The sequence below is a fragment of the Cynoglossus semilaevis genome, chromosome 13, assembly GCF_000523025.1.
Source record: "Cynoglossus semilaevis isolate Cse_v1.0 chromosome 13, Cse_v1.0, whole genome shotgun sequence".
Classification (NCBI taxonomy): Eukaryota; Metazoa; Chordata; class Actinopteri; order Pleuronectiformes; family Cynoglossidae; genus Cynoglossus; species Cynoglossus semilaevis.
Genome location: NC_024319.1, coordinates 18,792,200 through 18,813,075, shown reverse-complemented (window position 1 = coordinate 18,813,075; position 20,876 = coordinate 18,792,200). Strand labels below are relative to the sequence as shown.

At 39.3% G+C, this 20,876-nt stretch overlaps 1 protein-coding gene across 1 annotated transcript in view; it reads left to right on the top strand.

Annotated features, from left to right (window-relative positions):
* ascc3 (activating signal cointegrator 1 complex subunit 3) overlaps positions 1–20,876 on the top strand; it is a 56,729-nt gene that overhangs the window by 18,856 nt on the left and 16,997 nt on the right. Inside the window, exons 9-16 of the mRNA XM_008324072.3 lie at positions 5,513–5,716; positions 6,636–6,776; positions 8,737–8,901; positions 11,250–11,426; positions 11,982–12,053; positions 13,730–13,864; positions 19,636–19,827; positions 20,611–20,835. Of these exons, the coding sequence (XP_008322294.1) occupies positions 5,513–5,716; positions 6,636–6,776; positions 8,737–8,901; positions 11,250–11,426; positions 11,982–12,053; positions 13,730–13,864; positions 19,636–19,827; positions 20,611–20,835 (1,311 nt within the window). The remainder of the gene's footprint in view (positions 1–5,512; positions 5,717–6,635; positions 6,777–8,736; positions 8,902–11,249; positions 11,427–11,981; positions 12,054–13,729; positions 13,865–19,635; positions 19,828–20,610; positions 20,836–20,876) is intronic.

Sequence of the window (20,876 nt, the reverse complement as noted above, 5' to 3'; positions counted from 1 at the left end):
AAATGTATAGGCATCCTCTTTGCTGCATCTGCAGCTCACTTTGTCAAACTCCACCTTGCATCTGGTGAGGGAGGTGTGGTGTGCTTATGTCTGATGTGTGTGTGTCTATGCGCGTGCTTGTGTACTGCATGCACATACGGATTGGCTCAGGGATTTACAGTTTGTGTATTTGTGAGTCTGTTTGCAGGGGAGTGTTTGGCCAGGTCATCTCTTGCTCTGCATGCAGGCTTGGAGCTGGATGATAAGCTGTTTGCGAAAAGCAGCAATTAAAAGTTGATCAGCCTGTGTCAATTCAAATGGAATGAAATGGAACCAGAAAGTAATTAAAAGGATGCCATGGAAATGACAACAATTATATCTCTTAGCTTCCCATTACCAATGCACGGAGGAATTTAATTAGTCCAGGAGCGTGTACAGTGACTCATACAGTAACACAATAACAAAGTAGCAGAGACCACAGAAACAGTTACTGCTCTTGCATTCACGAATGCACTCACTTTCACTTTGAACTTTGAAAATCTGGCATTTAGGTTTGTTTTTTCTGTTTTTCTGCTCTACTGCAATCTATGTGGGTCCAATTAGTGTGTTTTAAGTTTCTGGTGTATTGGCGGGATATTCCCTGTCCTCCCAGTTTGCCCATATGGCCGTAGGCTGTGTATCTGCTGTGTTAATGAGCCTGTCAGTTTCCTACCCACTCAGGGCTGGTCCAAGATGGGCTGATGAGCATGTATGCACTCAGTACTGCATGCACTGCTGAGATTGTCTCTTAACAATTTTCAATCATCCTACACAGCTAATTCACTCACTCTGTGCACTTCGTATTCAGAAACAATTTCTGGTGTTAGTTACTATACTTTAACACCATGGTCCTGCTCCAGTCAACTGACAGAGACTGCTGACCTCTGCGTGACACACTTACACGAGACAAATCTGAGACATGCATTACATGTAGTTTAGATAAGAAGTAACATTTTTCCACATACAAGTTTTATTGCACACATATATCGAGCGCGTTCAGAATTAGGCTAAGTGTAGCACTGGTGGTTCTCTGGCTGTTTGTATTGCAATGTCAGCACCGAAAATGTGTCAGTACATTAGATAGATAGGGAGAAGAAAATTCAGCACTTAAACATGACTTGAGCTAAAAGCCTATTTTTGTGTCAGGCTGACCACTACAGTATTTTTGAAATGATATAAACACATTAATCCAACTGATTAAGTGCTTGATCTAATTTCTTAGGTTAGGCTGGCGAACACAGATACTGTGAGTCAGATTACTCCTTCATGTATATGTTCAAACTGGCCTAAGCTAAGCTGGAGCTGGCGTCTCTGCATATTCCATAATTGCCTTCTCTTGTATTTGGAGTAATGATAATAATTCAGATTCGCAAAAAATGGATACTCTTTGCCAATTTGTATTCTGTACAAATTGTGCATAATACGTACTTAGATTAGTTTAAATTACATGTTATTGATTACACATTGGGGAAATTGTTGCAAAACTAAACTGTTATTTTACTTAAAAACAAAGTATAACAAAGACATGTAGCTGAAATTGTTTTGTGTGTTTAATTCACGTTGAATTTTGTTAGTCATAGTAATTGATGTGTTCATTAGTACGTAGTACTATATCTTGCAACTGCACATTTGCAGCCTAAAAAAAAAAGATAGTAGTTTGTTATTTGTGCATTTATATCAGGCAAGTATGCAAAACAAAAGATGTGTTGGTGTCCCCTATTGTTTATTTTTATGTATGAAGCCTGAGTGACTGTCTTTAGAGGAATGCCTCAGGGCCCTGGGAAATCTGGACAGAATTAGCACAGTTTTACTCTCAGATTCTCCAGCTGCTGATAGTGTTGATGAGGCGACGTCGTTTGACTAAAGCACTTGATTCTATATGTTTTCGTGGCTGCACGAAGCCCTTGGTGGTACAATCAACGTCTTCCCACAGCACTGACATCACACCCTGGAGACAAGGTTTGGCAGGCACAGCTGGATCTCCTATTGGAGGATCTGTGTGCATACATTTACATAACAATAAACCCAGAGAGGTTTTAAGGAGCGAATAAAAAAAGCCAACCAAGATTTCCAAAGATCATTAAATGATGGCAACTTTCTGTTTACAAGATGTGTGCTTTACCTCAAGGTGAACACTGGGGCAGGCATACATTTGCATGAATTAACATGCCTAAGTAGAGAGGGGACACTGCTTTTTCGTTACAGACAGACAAAGTCGATAAATCAAAATGAGGGCCAGCAGCTCAAGTGATTGTATGTGGCACCGTGGTCACCACGGAGACGTAGGAATGAGTGTGCAGAAGACTCACAAAATGGGACGTCGCTCTGTCCTCCATAATTCTGGGATGAATATGTATAGGTATGAGCTCAGTGGACGAGGCCCGTGGGGGAGTAATTGTGTAGACAAAAAAGATCGAAATTAAAATAGAAGAACTATGAAGATAGGAAAACCTATGAAGATAATATTCTCTCCTAACATCCACCATACAGTTTCATTTTTAAAATGCATGGATAGTGTCAATGCATGTGTTAATCAAGTAAAAATAGTAAAACTTATTCTATTGGGCATTAAAACGTTTTTTTTTTTAAAGTCTGTTGCTCACTGGCTTTGAATCACAAACAGACAGATGGGTTAATTTGAAATTGAAATTTGAAGTTCACTTGCTTCTTACTTCAAAATTTTTATTTACAAGTGAAACATGTATTAATTCCTCAACCCTTATAGCATAACAACTAACTGCTAATCAGTGATCAAATGCTTTATTTTTTTTCCTTTCCTTCTTAACAAAGCACAACTCAAAACCAAAAAAATATGCAATTTCAAATAATAAACAAAGACACGTCTGAGCCTAGTATATCAGAATGTACTCTTATGCATTTGTGCGTTTGTGCATAGGAGGCATGGACATTCACAGGCTTATACCCACCTCTATGAAGAACCACCTAAGTCTCATGCTGCCCATCAATGGCCCTGTAGTTCTTCCAGATATAGTATCTTTGCCCATTCAAAACCTAATCCTGATTTCACCAACATGTCATCATTAAATAATCACTTCCAAATTGCTTCAAAACATTTATGAAACTGCTGTTGTTATTTCAGTCAAACCAACTGTGAGTAGCGCTGCTGCCTTCACAACCTCAACATTCAGAACTAAGATTTTTTTTTTTTCTCGATCCCCTTAAGCTTTTATTTTTTTGGTAATGTTAACATATGTTTAGGTTCCATTCCCTAAGTTCTGAGCCTAATCTCCATCTCCTTTGCTGCCAGTGAGACCTCAACTAAGTTCCTGTAATTTATTACAGTATTGGCTCCCTGGAGTAACACTGTTAGGTAAATAGAGAGTGTAAAGAACTGCACAATAAACATTATTCCTTTCCTTATTTGATGATTCATGACAAAATAAAGCCACTAAATCCAATCATGGACTTACATTATCTGTTTTTACTTGTGTATTCATTTTTGAATCAATATCTTGGCAGGCGTTCTGCCAACTCTATCCTTCACTGTGAGGATGCCATCAGCCAAGCAGTTGGCATCATCCGGTGTTAAGGGTCCAATCTTTGTCCCGTTCTTGTGTCTTAAATTGCAAAACTACCACCAGGCCATCGCTGGCTGTTTTCTGAAAAGGCTTCAGTCTAGTCATTTGACCCAAAGCACAGAATCGAGAAGCCAATTCTGTGAGAAGCCAAAGTGTTGCTGAAACACTGAGGGCTTTAGGCTTACGGGAACAATCAAAGCTTCATAAATAATTTTCATACATCCATGCCCTCATCTTTGTCTGGGGCTGAGTGGATAGAGGACCTCCAGTCACCAGGAGGGTGGAGGGTCAGTCCTTTTCTATTCCAGTCTGTATGTTAATGCTGAACTCAAACACTTAAAAGTTTCATTAAAAAAGTGAAAAAGAAGAAACGAAAAAAGTTTCATTAATTGCATTACATTTACTTTTTGTAATGGTTGTGCATACCTCTAACCATTTAATACAGCCAGGTCTGCAGCAATACTTTGACCTGGCTTAGTAAAGCTGTATTAAATGTTTACTATAGATGTTTGGATTACTTTTATATTTAGTATTTTGTAGAATAACTCAATTTTTTGTTGAATTAAATTTGTATTTATTTTAAAGTTTTTTTTACCCATTGAAGCACTGAAGTAGATCATCTTTTTACATTAGTGGCAGTGCAGCAGAAGTTTGGTCTCTTTCTGCACCAGCTCGATTAAACCACAGCCTCCCTTTACTCCTCGCAGCCTAAATGGACACTAATAAAGTTGCTCTTTGATGCATTAATAACCTCTTCCTCCCTGCTGGGCCGAGGGGCCAGCTTCCAACAGCACCCCACATTTCCTTGCATGACATGCAGTGTTTAATTATTTCTATGAGTGTTGAAGGGAAAAAGGAGGAAAGTGATGACATACTTATAATGAACCCTTGAATAAATAATACTGCTGTCTAAGCTTAAGGCATCCTGAACCGACCTTGATGGCAAGATGGCAGAATATGAAGGAAGCCGAGGAATAGAGTGAAATATGAAAATATGAAATATATAGAGGATACAATCTGGCTGGTTTTGACTGGGACTACAGTGACCTCTGCATAAAATTTAGTTTTGACATCATTGACTGGCAACATTAGATATTGATTCATTTTCAAAATAGTAAAATTGATAAAAATATAGTCCAAAAAAGACTTGAGCTGCTAAAGACTCAGTGGTTGCTATTTCTCAATTTTCTTTTTTTTAACATCAAACAAAATATAGGAAACTGAAAAGAAGTTCAATCTCTATAAGCCAGTGTCAAATCCTCCCAATATTTTGTTATTCATCTCATGTCTTCAACCATTTTTTTTAATTGTTAACCATAAATATATGTTTTCATTATGGTTGTCAACTATAATTCACCAATGCTGCTAATGGATGTTTTCATTCTGCTCAGAGAGAGAGTAGTTTTCACCTTCTACATCGAGTCCCCTTGTCTTTCCCACTCTCCCTCCACGCCCCTGTTTTTCTCTCCCTCTGTCTCTCTCTCCACCTCTATCTCTGCATGTCTGAGTTTGAGAACCCTCATCCACACACTGTTGCCATAGAGAAGACAGTGGGAAGGCAGCTTGAGTGACGGTTGATTCCACCACTGACATTTTCCTTGTGCTTTTTGGCACTTGACCTTGTGTGCCGTCGCTTCATGCAGAAAACTCAGTCAATATGTCGCCTGTAACAAACCACCTGTCTGTATGTCATGTCGACACACCACATTGAATATTCTACACTGAGGTTTTGTCAAGGAAAATGTCATTAACTGTTGGGGGGCAGCTGCACCGGTTTGTCATTGGGCCAAATTAAGTTGCTATGGGTAACTGGTTAGCCAATAGAGGTTAAGTTACGTCTCCACAGGCCAATTCTGAGTAACGTTTACAGTAATTAAAAACTGTATGTGTATTCAAGCATATGTTTCACACTGTCCTTAATTTCTTATTTTTCTCTCCTGACTTTTCCTGCACAGATTGGACAGCTAGTGTTCAAGGGCATGAAGCGTCTGAACAGGATCCAGTCCATGGTATTTGAGACGGCCTATAACACCAATGAAAACCTTCTCATCTGCGCTCCAACGGGTGCTGGCAAGACCAACATTGCCATGCTGACTGTCCTTCACGAGATCCGTCAGCACCTGCAGCCTGGTGGCGTCATCAAGAAGGACGAGTTTAAGGTTCAACACTGACTCACGCACATTGTAAAAGCAAAATAAAAATACGAGCTTGTTTATTGTTGCTACTGTGGACATACAATTTCATTAAAAAAACATATTAACTAGTCTGGCACTCAAGCAATGTAGCAGAACCGTAGTCAATATTATAGAGATTTTTATTTTGCTTACAATCTGCAATAGCAGCGTAATATTTTTTGAGCGTCTCCACCGCAGAGACACTCCACATGCATGGTGGAGATTAAGCATGCTTCTCGGCGAGATTCACACATCTCATGCAGAGATTTAGATCTGATCCACAGAGCTTTGGAAGCTGAGACGACAGGCAGTGTTCAAATGAGAGCTATGAGACGGTTTGAAGTCAAGAAGAGCTGAGTTCGCTCAATTAGGTTTCCTTTAAGATGATCTGACTGTGTGGTAATCTGTTCTGTAGAAACACTTATCAAAAATAGGCTGAAATTGCTCATCATTATGTAACAATATGGCTTTAATAATTTAATAAAAGGCCTAGTATTGATAAAAGACAATATGAATACTTCAGGAACAGTTCAGTTCTGTGTGTGTTGTACAAGTCATATAACCTTAAGTTTGAACTATTTTACAATTTCCCAAAACACAGGGCACGCTTGTGGACGGTGATGTGCCACAACACAGCCACTTTTCATACATCACCATTAAACTTTAGCCATTCAAGTGTCTGACATCATATTTCTTTGTAAATTGTGATTTGTGTCTGTTGCCAGGGAACAAATGATCCTCCCTGTGTTTGCTCATTTATCACGACATTGTCCTTCCACTCCCTGTCTCCTGTGAACTCCCATCATCAACTTCTGCCTTTCCCCACTCTACCCCTCTCTGTTAAGCCCATTAATTTCAATGTCCCTCTCTCTCTGTCTGTCTGTCTCTTCCCCCTTCTCTGTAGATAGTGTATGTGGCTCCAATGAAGGCCTTGGCAGCAGAGATGACTAATTACTTCGGTAAGCGGTTGGAGCCACTGGGCATTGCTGTTAAAGAACTCACTGGAGACATGCAACTTACCAAAGGAGAGATTTTACGAACACAGGTACACACACACACACACACACACAAACTTTAAGCACTGTCTTCTTCACAGAAAGTTCAAACTTAAAAGGGCTGCACATCCATACTTGTTCTTATGTCTAGCACCCCCAAGTGGAATATTATGTGACATTTATTTGAGATCATTTTAGCATGTAATCTATGAGGAGCATCACTTACAATTGGGCTTGTTTGTGGACACAGGTGCAATGCAGCATTGTAAATTAATCACTAAAGCTATGGATTTATCATTGAAAAAATAAGGAGTGGTTCATGAAAACAAACACATATTTTGCTCATTTAACTGAATGACCAACTTTGGAACCATCTATGCCAATAACTGAAGGATGATGCACACTTGAGGAGTAGAGCTTTTCCCTCCTTTTGGAATTTTGGCTATGAACAATGAAGACGTACTTAAGCTTAGATCTAGATCAGCTAGATCAGCTAAGCTAATGCCTCTGCTGCTGCGCAGGGGTATTACATTGAGGACAAACAAACAAACCTACGCTGTCATTCATGACAGAGACTGAATAACTGGATGTTTTTCAGAGGTTAGTCAGAAATGAAGACACCTCTTTGATAAGAGGAAAAACATCAAAGTTTCTTCAGCAAACTATTTTACTAATTCTTTCAAGAACATGAATGACCTTGACAACTGATAGACTTCACTGAAATCTTCATGACAAGATATTCAAAAACATCAACAAGCACACTTTTTAATAAGTTGATGTGCCGTACTAACAGTATTTTGTGCTTTTTTGGGAATTATTTTTGTGAATTACCATTTTCCAGATTCCTGTTAGATGCTTGTTGAAAGATATGTGTTGGCTTGGTTTGTAAAGACACAAGAGAGACGATTATTAATACAGGACTAGTACAGAACTATACGTAAAAACTGTTTTTAACCGTCTTCAATGGCTGGATGGATGCTGCATGCTGCTATGTAGATGGGTGCTTAGAATCCTGGGACCTTTAGAGAATTATTCACACTGCCCACAGTATAGCTCGCCCTCACCTGATGACAGCCGTGATTTTCTCCAGCTAAACTAAAGAATAACGATGAATGAAATAGAATCAGTTTGGTTTGTGTATTGATTGAAGTCCTGCTGTAATAGATCGAGGTAGTAGCTAAATAACACACTTCTGCCAAACAATGACATGGTTTCTCTACAGCTTCTTTTGTGCGGCAATTAAGAACACACTTTATCCTGGCCCTCATTTGCTTGAGCCTCCATTTAGATGAAGCGGTAGCTCCAATTAGGAAGTGCAGCTTCCTTTTTTCTTGAGCGAGCCATTCCCTTGTGACCAAATAGATTGATTTAAATGCAATTTCAAGAGGATGTAATGAGCTGCTTTTGTAGAAAGTGTTTAATAAGGCAGTTGCCTCCACCCAAATGCAGGTATATAAACAGATTACATTGAGTTATTTGTGCATGGTTTTAAACTTCTTGATAGTTGAGGGTTTAAAATATTCTGCTAGAGGTGCTAAGCTAACATAACACAAGCATCATGTTAATGGTGTCACACAAAACACTGATGATTTACATGATCATTATTGTAGATGTAATGGGTCATATACTGACAATGACTCCTGGTACACATTATAGACTGTAAAATTAATGTGTCCAAGTACTTGAGAAGTAAGTCATTTTCCACCCTCTGTGTCTTTTATTACAGACTTATGATTTATGTTTCTGTTTGCATTGTAATGAGCTGAGCTCTGGGTAATTGAGTATTGATGAACCATGAATCTGACACAGTATTCCAAAGGGATTTGGTTCTAAAGTGTGTCATTCAGTTAAGTGAGCAAGAAATTGTGGAGGTTTTTTTTTTTTTCAGTAACAATCCCTTAAAGGTACAGCAGTTTTTATGATGTAGTTATAAATCCCGTGAAGTACAGTGCATCCTTAATATTTGTATATATTATTGTATGTACTTACTGTTCTCCTGTTCACCTCCAGATGTTGGTGACCACTCCAGAGAAGTGGGATGTTGTCACCAGAAAGAGCGTTGGCGATGTTGCCCTCTCTCAGCAGGTGCGTCTTCTAATCTTAGATGAAGTTCATCTGCTCCATGAAGATCGAGGCCCGGTGCTGGAGAGCCTGGTGGCAAGGACCATCAGACAGGTTAGTCCAAAGTAGACTTTGTTTACATCCACCGGTTGTCGGCAAACATTGGATTGTGCTACTTTCGTTTCCCTCGTTTGTGCTGTTCTTTTGCCCTTCATTATGGTTCTCATGTGTGTCTGACTCTTCTGTGTCACGTGTGGGCATCGTAGGAAGCAGGCAGGACCCAAGTGCAGTACTGGTGCAGGTTGTTTTATTAACAAAGTCCAAATTAACAAAACAGGAAGAACTACCAGGCATGAAATTCTCTTTGTAACACGGAATACTAGGAAACACAGAACAGGAAACTCACAAACTGCTACCGAACACGAACAGCCTGACAGAACAAACTGAACAATGATCCAAGGACAGAGTGAGGGAGAGGGGTATATATACACAGGGAGCACCAGGTGACACAAGTGAAGCTAATTACCAACAGGTGAGTGTGATCAGACTGATTACTCCACAAAGCAGACAACAGGAAAAGGAAACAGACAGACATGACATTCTGAGTGACATAAGAACTCACGTACAGTATGTGAGTTCCGACTTACAGTGAAAATCAAGGTTACATCGATAGGTCGATGACTCCCTGTGATGTTAAATTGTCAAGAAAAACTGGATGGAGGAATTATTAAATTAAAAATAATTTTGGCCGATTCCTTAAGTTTCACTATTATGTAACTTTTTCTAAAGTCTGTATTCATGGGTTATTTATTTTCAATCAAAAAAGTGCAAATAGATAATGAAAAAACACACACAAAAAGGCAAATGTTTAAATTTTAATAATTACTGGCATATTATCGACCATCTTTTGTGCCTGGAGCCATGAAAAACCAATTCAAACCAAATGTATGCTGAAGAACACAGAGTAAAGAAAGGAAAGGAGATTAGAAGAGCGAGGAAGAAATACAGGGACGAGTCTGCTCCTCTGCAGCGACGGCGACCTCTCGACAGGGTTAACCACAAGGTAATTGAAAACTGGTCCATACATGCGACCGCTGTTTACTCGGTTCACAGCCCATTTATCTGCAGGTTTAGCTGATATTACTGAAGAAGGGCTGACCAGGTGTTTTGCACACACAACACCTATCGAGTTTGCCCTGCAGTGCACCACGTCTGAGCCATTTCACTGTCTTTGCCAACAGACTGCACAGGTTTTCTGTGCACAAGAAAAGAAAAGAAAATGTTGGTCTCCAAGAAAGGTAGCAGGAATTACCGATTTTACAGGTGGACAAATCTAGAAGTAATACATGATTATGGAATAATAGAATTATTAGTATTAATTATTATTAACATATTATTATATTGATTTATAATTTGTATCCTTCTTTATTCAATTGTTTTTTAGAATATAGAATATTATCTGTGCAAAGGAATACTCTACATTTTTCCATTGATTGGACATCTGTGGAAAAAACTCTTCTTCTTCTACTTAAATTATTTGTGGTTTTTCTAACTTCAACACAGCGCCCACCCCATTACTACTGGTAGCTGCATGCAACTGCAGTTACAAGTAAAAGATTCCAAGCAGGAAACTTTTGATGGAATTTCCATTTTGTAAACACCGATCCCTAAGTTTGTGGCTGCATAAAAAATGGCGGTGGAATTCTTTATAATCCTGATACTGTTAAAAATCTAACATCTATAATACAACTGTGTTGTTGTAATAACTAGTGTTGCTGTAATTTCACAGGGAACCTCACAGCACCGTAGATGCATTAAAGTACCCCTTGTTTCTTGGGGTAACACTGTGACTTCCTGTCTGTGAACATGCTCCTCTGCTGCCACGCTGTGCCTCTCCAACAGTGCTGGTGTGACTGTGAAGTACAGGCCATGTAGGATTGGTTAGGTCTTATCTAGATGCTATGGTTTGACAGGTACTGCATCACATTAAAGGCCTTACCAATCTTCTCTGTCACAAACCCTCCCGCGAACCTCACCACTGAGCACCCATTCAATAATTTTCTTCAAGTTTCAAAGACAGGCTAAAGGCACCACAGTGCACAAAAGGGGACATTTTATTTATCTCTAAAGTCAAGGACATAATCCCTCAGGTTTACTGCTGGCATTGACACTGTGTGGTTGATAATGAAATGATGTGGTCGAGAACTCAACACCTCACATTTTCAACATCCTGTCATCACTGTTTAAGGTCACTGATACTACATTTAAACTTCTCATTGTCCTAAGTATGTTTCACTTTCCAAATATTGTTTTTTCATCTATTGTTTTAATGTAAATTAACTTATCATTTGGGAACTAAAAGAAGTGGAACCGCCTGTTGTGTATTACTGATTTGAGCTACAATTACTTTTCTGTCTCGTCCTCTCATTCCTCACTGCCTCTGCTGTTGTCTGATGATTTAGGTGGAGTCCACCCAGAGTATGATCAGGATCCTTGGACTGTCGGCCACACTGCCCAACTACCTGGATGTGGCCTCCTTCCTTCACGTCAACCCCTACATCGGCCTTTTCTTCTTCGACAATCGTTTCAGACCAGTGCCTCTGGGACAGACCTTCGTTGGCATTAAATCCACAAACAAGGTAAATAAAGCAGTATGGTTTAAAGCAGTGTTTCCCCTAATGGGTGCAAAAGTGTAGTAGGAAGCATTGAGAAATTAAATAAATTAAAATAATTTTCAAGCAACAGCCCTGAATGAGTCATTTTGGGGGGGGGTTCCATTAGTCCTACAAGGTCTGTGGAAAACATTTCAAATTATGTTATGTAATCTTGAGAGTGGGCAAAAAACATGGGACTCTAAAAACCAAAAATAATTTTTGATTAAAATGTTTAATTAAAACGTGGACTTCTTTGTGTTTTATATAACGTGGAATATTGTTCTGAAAATAAAAAAGAACGATTGAATAGAACACAAAAGAACCTCAACCATGACCAAGAAAAAGTTAATTGAAACGTGTTGTTTTAGCCTCACTTTAAATCAACGGTCGCAGATGGTCGTTACTCTAATCAAACATAAATGGATGTTTGGAAACTGTTAACAAAGCAGATTTAAATAAGTAAAGAGTAAAACACTCTGAATTTTTTTTTCCTCTTATTTATTTATTTATTTTTTTGTTGTTGTTGTTGTCTTTTTAAAGATCCAACAGATTCACGACATGGAGGAGGTTTGTTACAACAACGTTCTGGAGCAGGTCAAAGCTGGTCACCAGGTAAACGCCAACACAAGAAAACAAAGATCTAAACATCTTTATTAAGCCTGTGTGGTGGTTTATGGTATTGATATTTATCTTACAAATACCTATAAATTACTGGAGTTAAATCTTTGTATGAGAAGAACCTGAGTCAGTGTGTGTAGTGGGTGGTAACGTCCAGTCCCATTTCCCTCCAACACATTTTCTTCTGAACTTTTTCATGAATAGAAACTCCTGCAGTAAATATGTTTTTTTTTGTGAACTCTGGAATGAACACCTGCTATCTACAGTCTCTGAAGGCCTTATCTCTCCCCAGTGCTACTTTCCACTTCCTTTCTCCATCCATCCAACACCACCACCACCTTCCACTCAGTCTACTTCCGCTCCCCTACCTGAGAAAGGCCTACTGGGAACAGGAGGGTTGTGAATGCAGACTTAATCATTTAGCTCCCATCTGCTACAGGGGTTGAGCTCCCTATTGATCACGGCTGTTATCCTGTCTGCATCATTTTATTGCTGGTGTACACACACACACCAACATGCACCTTGTGCTCTCCCATAGAGCTCTACTAAATATGCATCGTTCTTCAACCCCCAAGAACATGAAAATCTACCTAAATTTTCTGCATCGCGCTCATCATTTGTTTTCCTTTTATATTTTCTTGAAAAGACCCAAAGGTCAAGTCTGGCTCACGGGCCACACTCAAAATATTAACTTGTCAAAAAGTGGCCGTGACATATATTAATTTCATCAGGGAGGATCTGATGGATGAAATTTCCTTTCCTGTTGCCCTCGTGGCGGGAAGCACGCTGCCAGAAAGAAGTTTAATAAGCTGAGAAGCCGGCGGTTACTGCCAACAATGATTCCACACCGCTCAGTAGTGCTGATAAAACACCTTCAATAAATAACGTTTGCTGCAGTGGTCTCCTTAGACCCACACTGTTTGGAGTGTATACACAGCTGGCTGCTGTGCTGTGTGTGTGTGTGTGTCTTTGTGTGTGTGTGTTCGTCTTACAGCATTGTTTGTTCTAATAATACTGTCTATTTAAAACTCTAACGGCTGCTGAATTACTTTAAAATGAATGAGAACATACTGTTACAGGTTCATACAACTGGTCTCGTAAAATACTGTCGTTCAATGACAAAGATCAATTGGTTGTAATAATTAGTTAGGACCAATTAATACTTTTTATGTTTTCTTTTTCAAGGAAGCGCTTTTTTTTTATTCTCATGAATTAATATATTTTTTCTCGTAATGTTACAATTGTTTCCTCATAAGTTAAGCGTTACAACAACTTTTTTTTCTAATTGTATTTTTTTTATTCTCTATGTGGCCCTAATGCTCCATTATACATTTTAAGGGACACACCAGCATGTAGACCAGAGGAGCCGTGCCACTGACATTCAGATTAAAAATGACTCGTGTTCTCCATTGATTTACAACAGACTGTATCTCACAGTTAGTTTATTCAGAAAATGGAATAAAAAAAAAATGGTCAAGGAAAGCAAAGTGGTTGGTGTGATGTCTTAGCTCGTGTAGTCATTTCAGATCGATAACATTTATCTGAAATGACTCAAATTACAGCAGATAAAGTAAATACTGGCCAATTACACTGATTGAACTGCTTAATTTACCATTGATTTTTGTGTGTGATGTGATGTGTCCTTGTTTATGTGTGTGTGTGTGTCGTAGGTAATGGTGTTTGTCCATGCCCGTAACGCTACAGTGAGGACGGCGATGAGCCTGATAGAGATGGCTAAGAATTTTGGAGACATTTCCTTCTTTCAGCCGAACCAGGGTCCAGAATATGGCCAGTGTGAGAAACAGGTAAGGCCTTATGGTTTTTACACATAGTGGTCATCCTTCTTTTACCATTTACTACATGGTTGTAGTCACTGAATAGACCGAACCAAAATGAAGTCGTCCATGTGAATTCTAAGTCATAGCTCACCTTCACTGTTGCTCTGCACAGCACAGTTTTTGGACTTTTAACTTCACAGGTCTACAGTGATAGGAGTGAGTGTGTGTCTGTGTGTAATTGATGGTCTCAGTGCTGAGAGAGTACACAGAAGAGGGAGCTGTACTCTCCCCCAGAGGAGAGTCAGTCAGACTCCTATTCCCATACTTAAATCTCCAGCAACTGAAGGCAGAATGATAAATTTAGTAACCTTTTCTTTGCCTCTCTGGGGCTTAGCCAGGATTGATGCCTCTCTAATCTGCCCTCTATTTAAATGGGTTGTGTGTACAAATCAGATCACTTTTCATGCATTAAAAAAAACTGACATTACATATGGGGTTGAAACATATGTGGAGGACTCAGTGGACACAGTTACTTAAATTTGTGCGGCTCGGACCCTCTGTGCAGTATATCTGTAGTAATTAATCTGGCTGTGTATGCAGTAAAAGTACATTAATTCACTCCTAGATCTTCTGCCTGTGTTCCAACATAATGAGTATTATCCGCTCCATTAGTCCATCTTTGAACGTTTTCTCGCTGTGGCCCGCTCTTTCTAGAGAGGGCCATTGGGTTGATTCCACTCTAAGCCCACACAGAGATAATGCACAGCTTATTTGCACTCTGGAAATTGCCCCCACATTAATATTTATGGGTGTTTTTTAATCTTCAATATGCATATGCAGTAAAATAAAGCGCCCCTAAGGTCACTGCTATAATTTAGCATTTATTTATCCAGCTTTAAAAGTCAGGAGTGATTCCTCTGTATAAAGTCCCTCCCTAATGTTTTTTAATTGGTTTTATCGGCAGGGCTGGAGAGGCTGTCAGTCAAGCTTAGAAATCTTAATGCAGTCACCTGAATTAATTCTTGGTAAATAGTGCTATTGGTGCAGGTGATTTTTTTAATGCGAAAAAAACAATGATATCACTTGAAATGAACTAAACTAAAGATGACAAATTGGCTGGTCACTGTTTTGTTATGAAACCTTTCTTAGTTTAAGGTACTTTCAGGTAAGAGTGAGCAACATACTGTTGAGACACTGGTCTGTGGGTGCATGGATGGAAAATTGTAACAGACAAAAAAAGTCTGTATATTGTTTACCTAAAGGCTACATCCTTTCATGATGACATTTTATCCAGAGACTAAGCTGAGTCAGACTCCTTTTAGGCCATGGGTCACCAACTATGCTTGTTGGAGGGACCAGAATTTTTCTCAAAAGACTTTTTTTTAAAGCGTTTGATGAGTGGACACACTTCATTGTTTTGTATGTATGAAAACAGATGGTGTGCTTTGTATCTGTTTTCACCAGGACAAAAACATATTTCTGATTGTGAACACTGTAAAAATTTGAATAAAAAAAGGTACAAAACAACCGTAACTTTAGATAAGAACCACAATATAATGGAATGTATGCTGCGAAAGTTGGGAGTAAATGTTAAAAAATAAATAAAAAAATAACCACAGATATAAAGCACTCTAAATATTGCCTTGACCTGTTCACACAAAGCCTCCTCTGGAGAACACTATTCAAAAACCCATTTGACTTTCATTTGCTCCAGCTCTAACCGTCCAGCCTCCACTTTCCTTCCCCCTCGTTCCTTCTCTTCACCTTTGCTCTTCTTCACCTTTCTCTACCTGGCATTTTTTAATATTGGTTTTTAAACGATAAGGCACAAAGCTGGTGGTAGTGGTGAAGGGTTAAGGTAACTTTACTGTGGAGAATAAGAGACACCTTGTGGTCCCAGGAGGTCATTACACGGTTCGGATGAAAGCTCTGTCACGAGTTATTGACAGCCGCAGTGGTTGGAAGACGAGATGAGAACACTGTCTCTTCACCAAACTTTCATTTCTCTTGGTAGATTTAAAAAAAAAACAAAACTTAAATCTTTTCAAGTCTTCGCTCTTCAGATGTGCATCTTTCATGTCACGATGGTTGACAAGCCGCACTGACACAGACCCACTGACGCCTGAAAGCGAGTGTGAAGCCCCCCGGGACTCTGCAGCATCATCAGAATGGGCTCATTAATGTCACTTTGCTTTATTTTGCAGCTATTTTTGCAATTCTTGTCCAGTGCTGGTCTCCCTTTTATTGTCTTGGATTTTTTTGACAGCGTGTCAAACGTGCCAACCCAGCTTTCTACTGATCACTAATCAACTACAGTGAGCTGCAGCACAAAGACTGGTGGAGTAGAGACAGACAGCATGGAGTGACAAACACACATCTTTAAAAATAGTCCTTTCAAATAAAAAGACAGCACAGAATACAGTTTCTTTTTCTTCTCATTCTGACTATTGGCAGCACTAAGCAAGTTTTCCATGTTTAATTGCTTCCTCATCTGTATTAAAACAGCTGATGGGGAAGAAGTTGTTTTTCTCTGCCACCCACTACGCTCATGCTTGCAGCATATGCAAATATGCTTTTTCTTTTCAAACATGACAAACAAAACATCAGCACTGGTGACTTGGAAAGTCCCTGAACTTACAGCCTCCAGACTAAAATCACCCACCCAAAATATTTAGACTATTTTCAGTCGTCTCAGTGACAGGTGAAATATCACATTAATACACGATAAAAGCACAGAGCCGCAAAAAAAGCAGCTTGATTCTCAAGTGACACACTGTTTTGAGATGTTTTGACAATTATTTCAGTTCTTTTTAAGTAACATGACAATAGAAGGAAAATAATTCACTTCATTAAAAGCAACAGAGATCGGTAACATAAATAGATGATACGGAAATATGAAAATCTGGGAGTCAGACAGACACAGTCTTTTACAGAAACAGACACCAACGTCTCTGGAGCCTCATATGTATAATAACAAATACAATCATTATACATACTTCTTCATCCTTAGGATACATGAAGTGCATGTTTATTTTTTTGTAAAAATAATTCAATCTAAAAATAATGACTTTATCAAACATCTCTTGGACGGAGCTGGACAGAAAGGGATGTTAAAGAGAAAGAAGTGGTTTGTGATATGAAAGTGGATCACAGTGGGTGTGAGTGGAAACTCATCCTCCCACTCTCTCCTGCCTTTTTGCTATCAGCAACCAGCCTCTTTGAACACTATGACTATCAAGGGCCACTAAATGAACAACAATTAGCCACCTCGTCTCGCTTTCACAAAGCAAATGATGAGAGCTCATAAGAGTCGTTGTTGGGGGTGTTTTTAAGATACAGGAGTGGCCGATCATTGGCCACAATTCATCACAGATCATGTTATTATTCCCCATAAAGTTGGCCATTTCTGCCTCTCAAATTTGAAACTTTAAGCTTTAGTGATCCTTGTAGATTTATAGAGATCCAAACCCTTCATTTTAGGAGGGAATTGGATATTTATGGTGTGCACTTAATGAGGAAATTTAAGTTGGAAATTAAAACACTTCCCTAAATTGTTAAAATGTAACTTTAACTCTCTTATCCATCACTTAATTGAGTCTGAAAACTATTATTTATTTACCTCAAAAATTGGTCTGACAGGCAGAAAAATTAAATCCACTTAAATGTGATTTATATGTCATTTGGTGGTGTGCCGTGGTGATTTTCTTATGCAAAATGTGTGCTGTGGATCAACAAATGTTGGGAGACACTGCATTAGACATTTGCTGGTGGTGATTTTCTCTCAGTATCCACTGCTTTGATGGACTGTAAGTAAGGTTGGCAGCGTGTTGTCTGAGGACAGAGGGCGCTCCACAGCAGGAGCAGTGAGCAGCAGGGACTAATGGGGCCTGATCAGGAGCTTAGGTCAGTGCCATCTCAGATACAGCCAAGGCACAGCAGCCATCAGCGCTAGCTCACCTTAGATTAGAAGAGGGACGCATGGCTGTAACACCCAGTGAAACCTTAAAGAAGAGTTTTCTATTATCTACCATTCCCTGCTCTCAGTAGCCCAGTACTACAACCTGGACACGCGGTACATACTGCAATGATTTTATAAACATATATACCGTCAGACCACACACCCAGTTTACTTTTCAATCTGTTGTGCCACGTTTTAGGATGTCATCTGAATAATCACTGCTGTATACATAAACGGATATGTATTTACGTGCATGTGTGTACATACATACATGTACACGTACATCTATCCATATATGTAGTATATATATACATAAATAAAATACATATATGTGTATATTTACTGTATATACCTATGGGGTGTTAACTGGTTAAAATTTCTAATCGGACGAACCACATGGTAGCTGTGGATGTATCATGATTAATCAACCTAAATTTGGTGAATAGTACTTTTTTGCGATAAATTGCTGGAACAGAATGAACTGGAGCTGGAACTGTAGAAGTACCACACACAAAATATGTTTGTTTGTGTGTTCAATGGTGCAGGGTATCTGTATCATCTATCTGTCCCATTTGTTGAGTGGAGAGCTACAGCATAATATAGAAAAGGGTTCATTTTGGTTAGAAAACTTCAATATTTCAGGTCTGTTACCTCAGCTCTGCCTGGCTTGCTTGAATAAAGAACCAAATCATGAGAGATTGTGTCAACATTGTGATATTCTTTGTAAATGCTGCCATAGACCTCCTGATAATGACAAACATTGCTGTGTTATGTGAGCATTTTGGAGGCCGTGTCTAGACGTCTCTAATGTCCTCGACTTTGGTCATTTTACAAAAATGTATGTAAATACAAAAACTCCTATAACGACTGGTATAACGACTCATCACCTACCATGATCGCATGAAAATAAGAACTCCTCTATGACAGAGGACAATTGGCCTTAGCATAAATTATTTCCATCAGTAGCGTGGCCGGGCCACAGAGGAAGGTTAAGTAGCTTAGAGTCGAGGTGGTGGAGTGAAAAGAGTCGGCTGAGGTGGTTCTAATGTATCTGATTAGGATTCCTCCTGAGCACCTTTCATTAGACGATCTTATTGGCATGTCTAAGACTGCCGTGGACTCAGAACACACTGAGGAGATTATTCAGCTCATCTGGACTGGCACTGTCTCAACATCTTACCTAACGTTGTTGGATAAGCTTAACTGTCCAACAGAACTGTAACTACAAAGTAACCTGTTCAGTAAAAATATTTTATAGTTATTAGGAGAGGGGAGTTACAACGTATAGCCGTTTGTTTAACATTTAAAAATCTATTTTAGGGTTTTTGCAATTTGAAATATTAACATTGATTTCTTTTAGAAAAACAAACACCAAATGGTTTTATCATTAACCTTATACACATACCTTAGATATGCTTGTTTTATCCCAGACATTGGTCAGGTCTTCTACTGAGTCAGGACTTCCTCTTCCTCCTCTTCATCCAAATTCCCAGACAGGCAGCAGTAATGGCTTTCCTCTTTTCATGGAAGAGAAAGCTGCCGGGCTCTGACCTCTATTTAGATGCCCAGAGAGAGAGATAAAGCTCCGTGATGATGTCTATCCTGAAGCTGGGCGAGGTCCTCACCCTGCTGTCAGTCACCGACAAGTATCTCAATCTGACTGACAGTGTGTTTGTGTGTGGTCTCTAAACAGCAGTTACTACTGAAAGATCACAGCAGGCAGTGTATTAGAATTGATTTTAAGAAGCCTTGTAATGCGTTTTACAATGCATTTTTTGAACCTGCAGGCATAATTTTTATTTTATTTTAAGTTGGCTCTTCTTGACCTTCTGTTTGTCAGATCCAGCGCTCCAGAAACAAGCAGATGAAGGAGATGTTTCCAGAAGGCTTTGGGATTCATCATGCTGGTATGCTGCGGTCTGACCGCAATCTGATGGAGTCCATGTTTTCTAAAGGCCTCCTGAAGGTGCTGGTCTGTACAGCCACTCTTGCCTGGGGAGTGAATCTTCCAGCACACGCGGTCATCATTAAGGTCCAAACTCCTTATATTTTCCAGTTTGTTCTGTTGTGTATTTTTCATATTCCTGTCCCGGTAAAGTGATCAAAAAGTGTAGTTAAAATGTAGTCAGTCAAAAATCCTAGCACGGAGTAGCTTTTTAAGCATATTGTTATCATATTGTCACGTGGGGGCATCGTAGGAAGCAGGCAGGACCCAAGTGCAGTACTGGTGCAGGTTGTTTTATTAACAAAGTCCAAATTAACAAAACAGGAAGAACTACCAGGCATGAAATTCTCTTTGTAACACGGAATACTAGGAAACACAGAACAGGAAACTCACAAACTGCTACCGAACACGAACAGCCTGACAGAACAAACTGAACAATGATCCAAGGACAGAGTGAGGGAGAGGGGTATATATACACAGGGAGCACCAGGTGACACAAGTGAAGCTAATTACCAACAGGTGAGTGTGATCAGACTGATTACTCCACAAAGCAGACAACAGGAAAAGGAAACAGACAGACATGACATTCTGAGTGACATAAGAACTCACGTACAGTATGTGAGTTCCGACTTACAGTGAAAATCAAGGTTACATCGATAGGTCGATGACTCCCTGTGATGTTAAATTGTCAAGAAAAACTGGATGGAGGAATTATTAAATTAAAAATAATTTTGGCCGATTCCTTAAGTTTCACTATTATGTAACTTTTTCTAAAGTCTGTATTCATGGGTTATTTATTTTCAATCAAAAAATATATGTATATAGTTATTATTCATAACCTGTTTTGATTTTTGTGTGTGTTGATAACAGGGCACTCAAATCTATGATGCTAAACGTGGTGCTCTGGTGGATCTCGGTATATTGGACGTCATGCAGATTTTTGGACGTGCTGGTCGTCCACAGTTTGATAAGTGTGGCGAGGGCACCATCATAACCACACATGACAAGCTCAGTCACTACTTGACACTATTGACCCAACGAAATCCCATTGAGAGTCAGTTTTTGGACAGTCTGGCTGACAATCTCAATGCTGAGGTCAGTTTCTGATAATTCTTTTCGAGTGAATTATTAAAAAT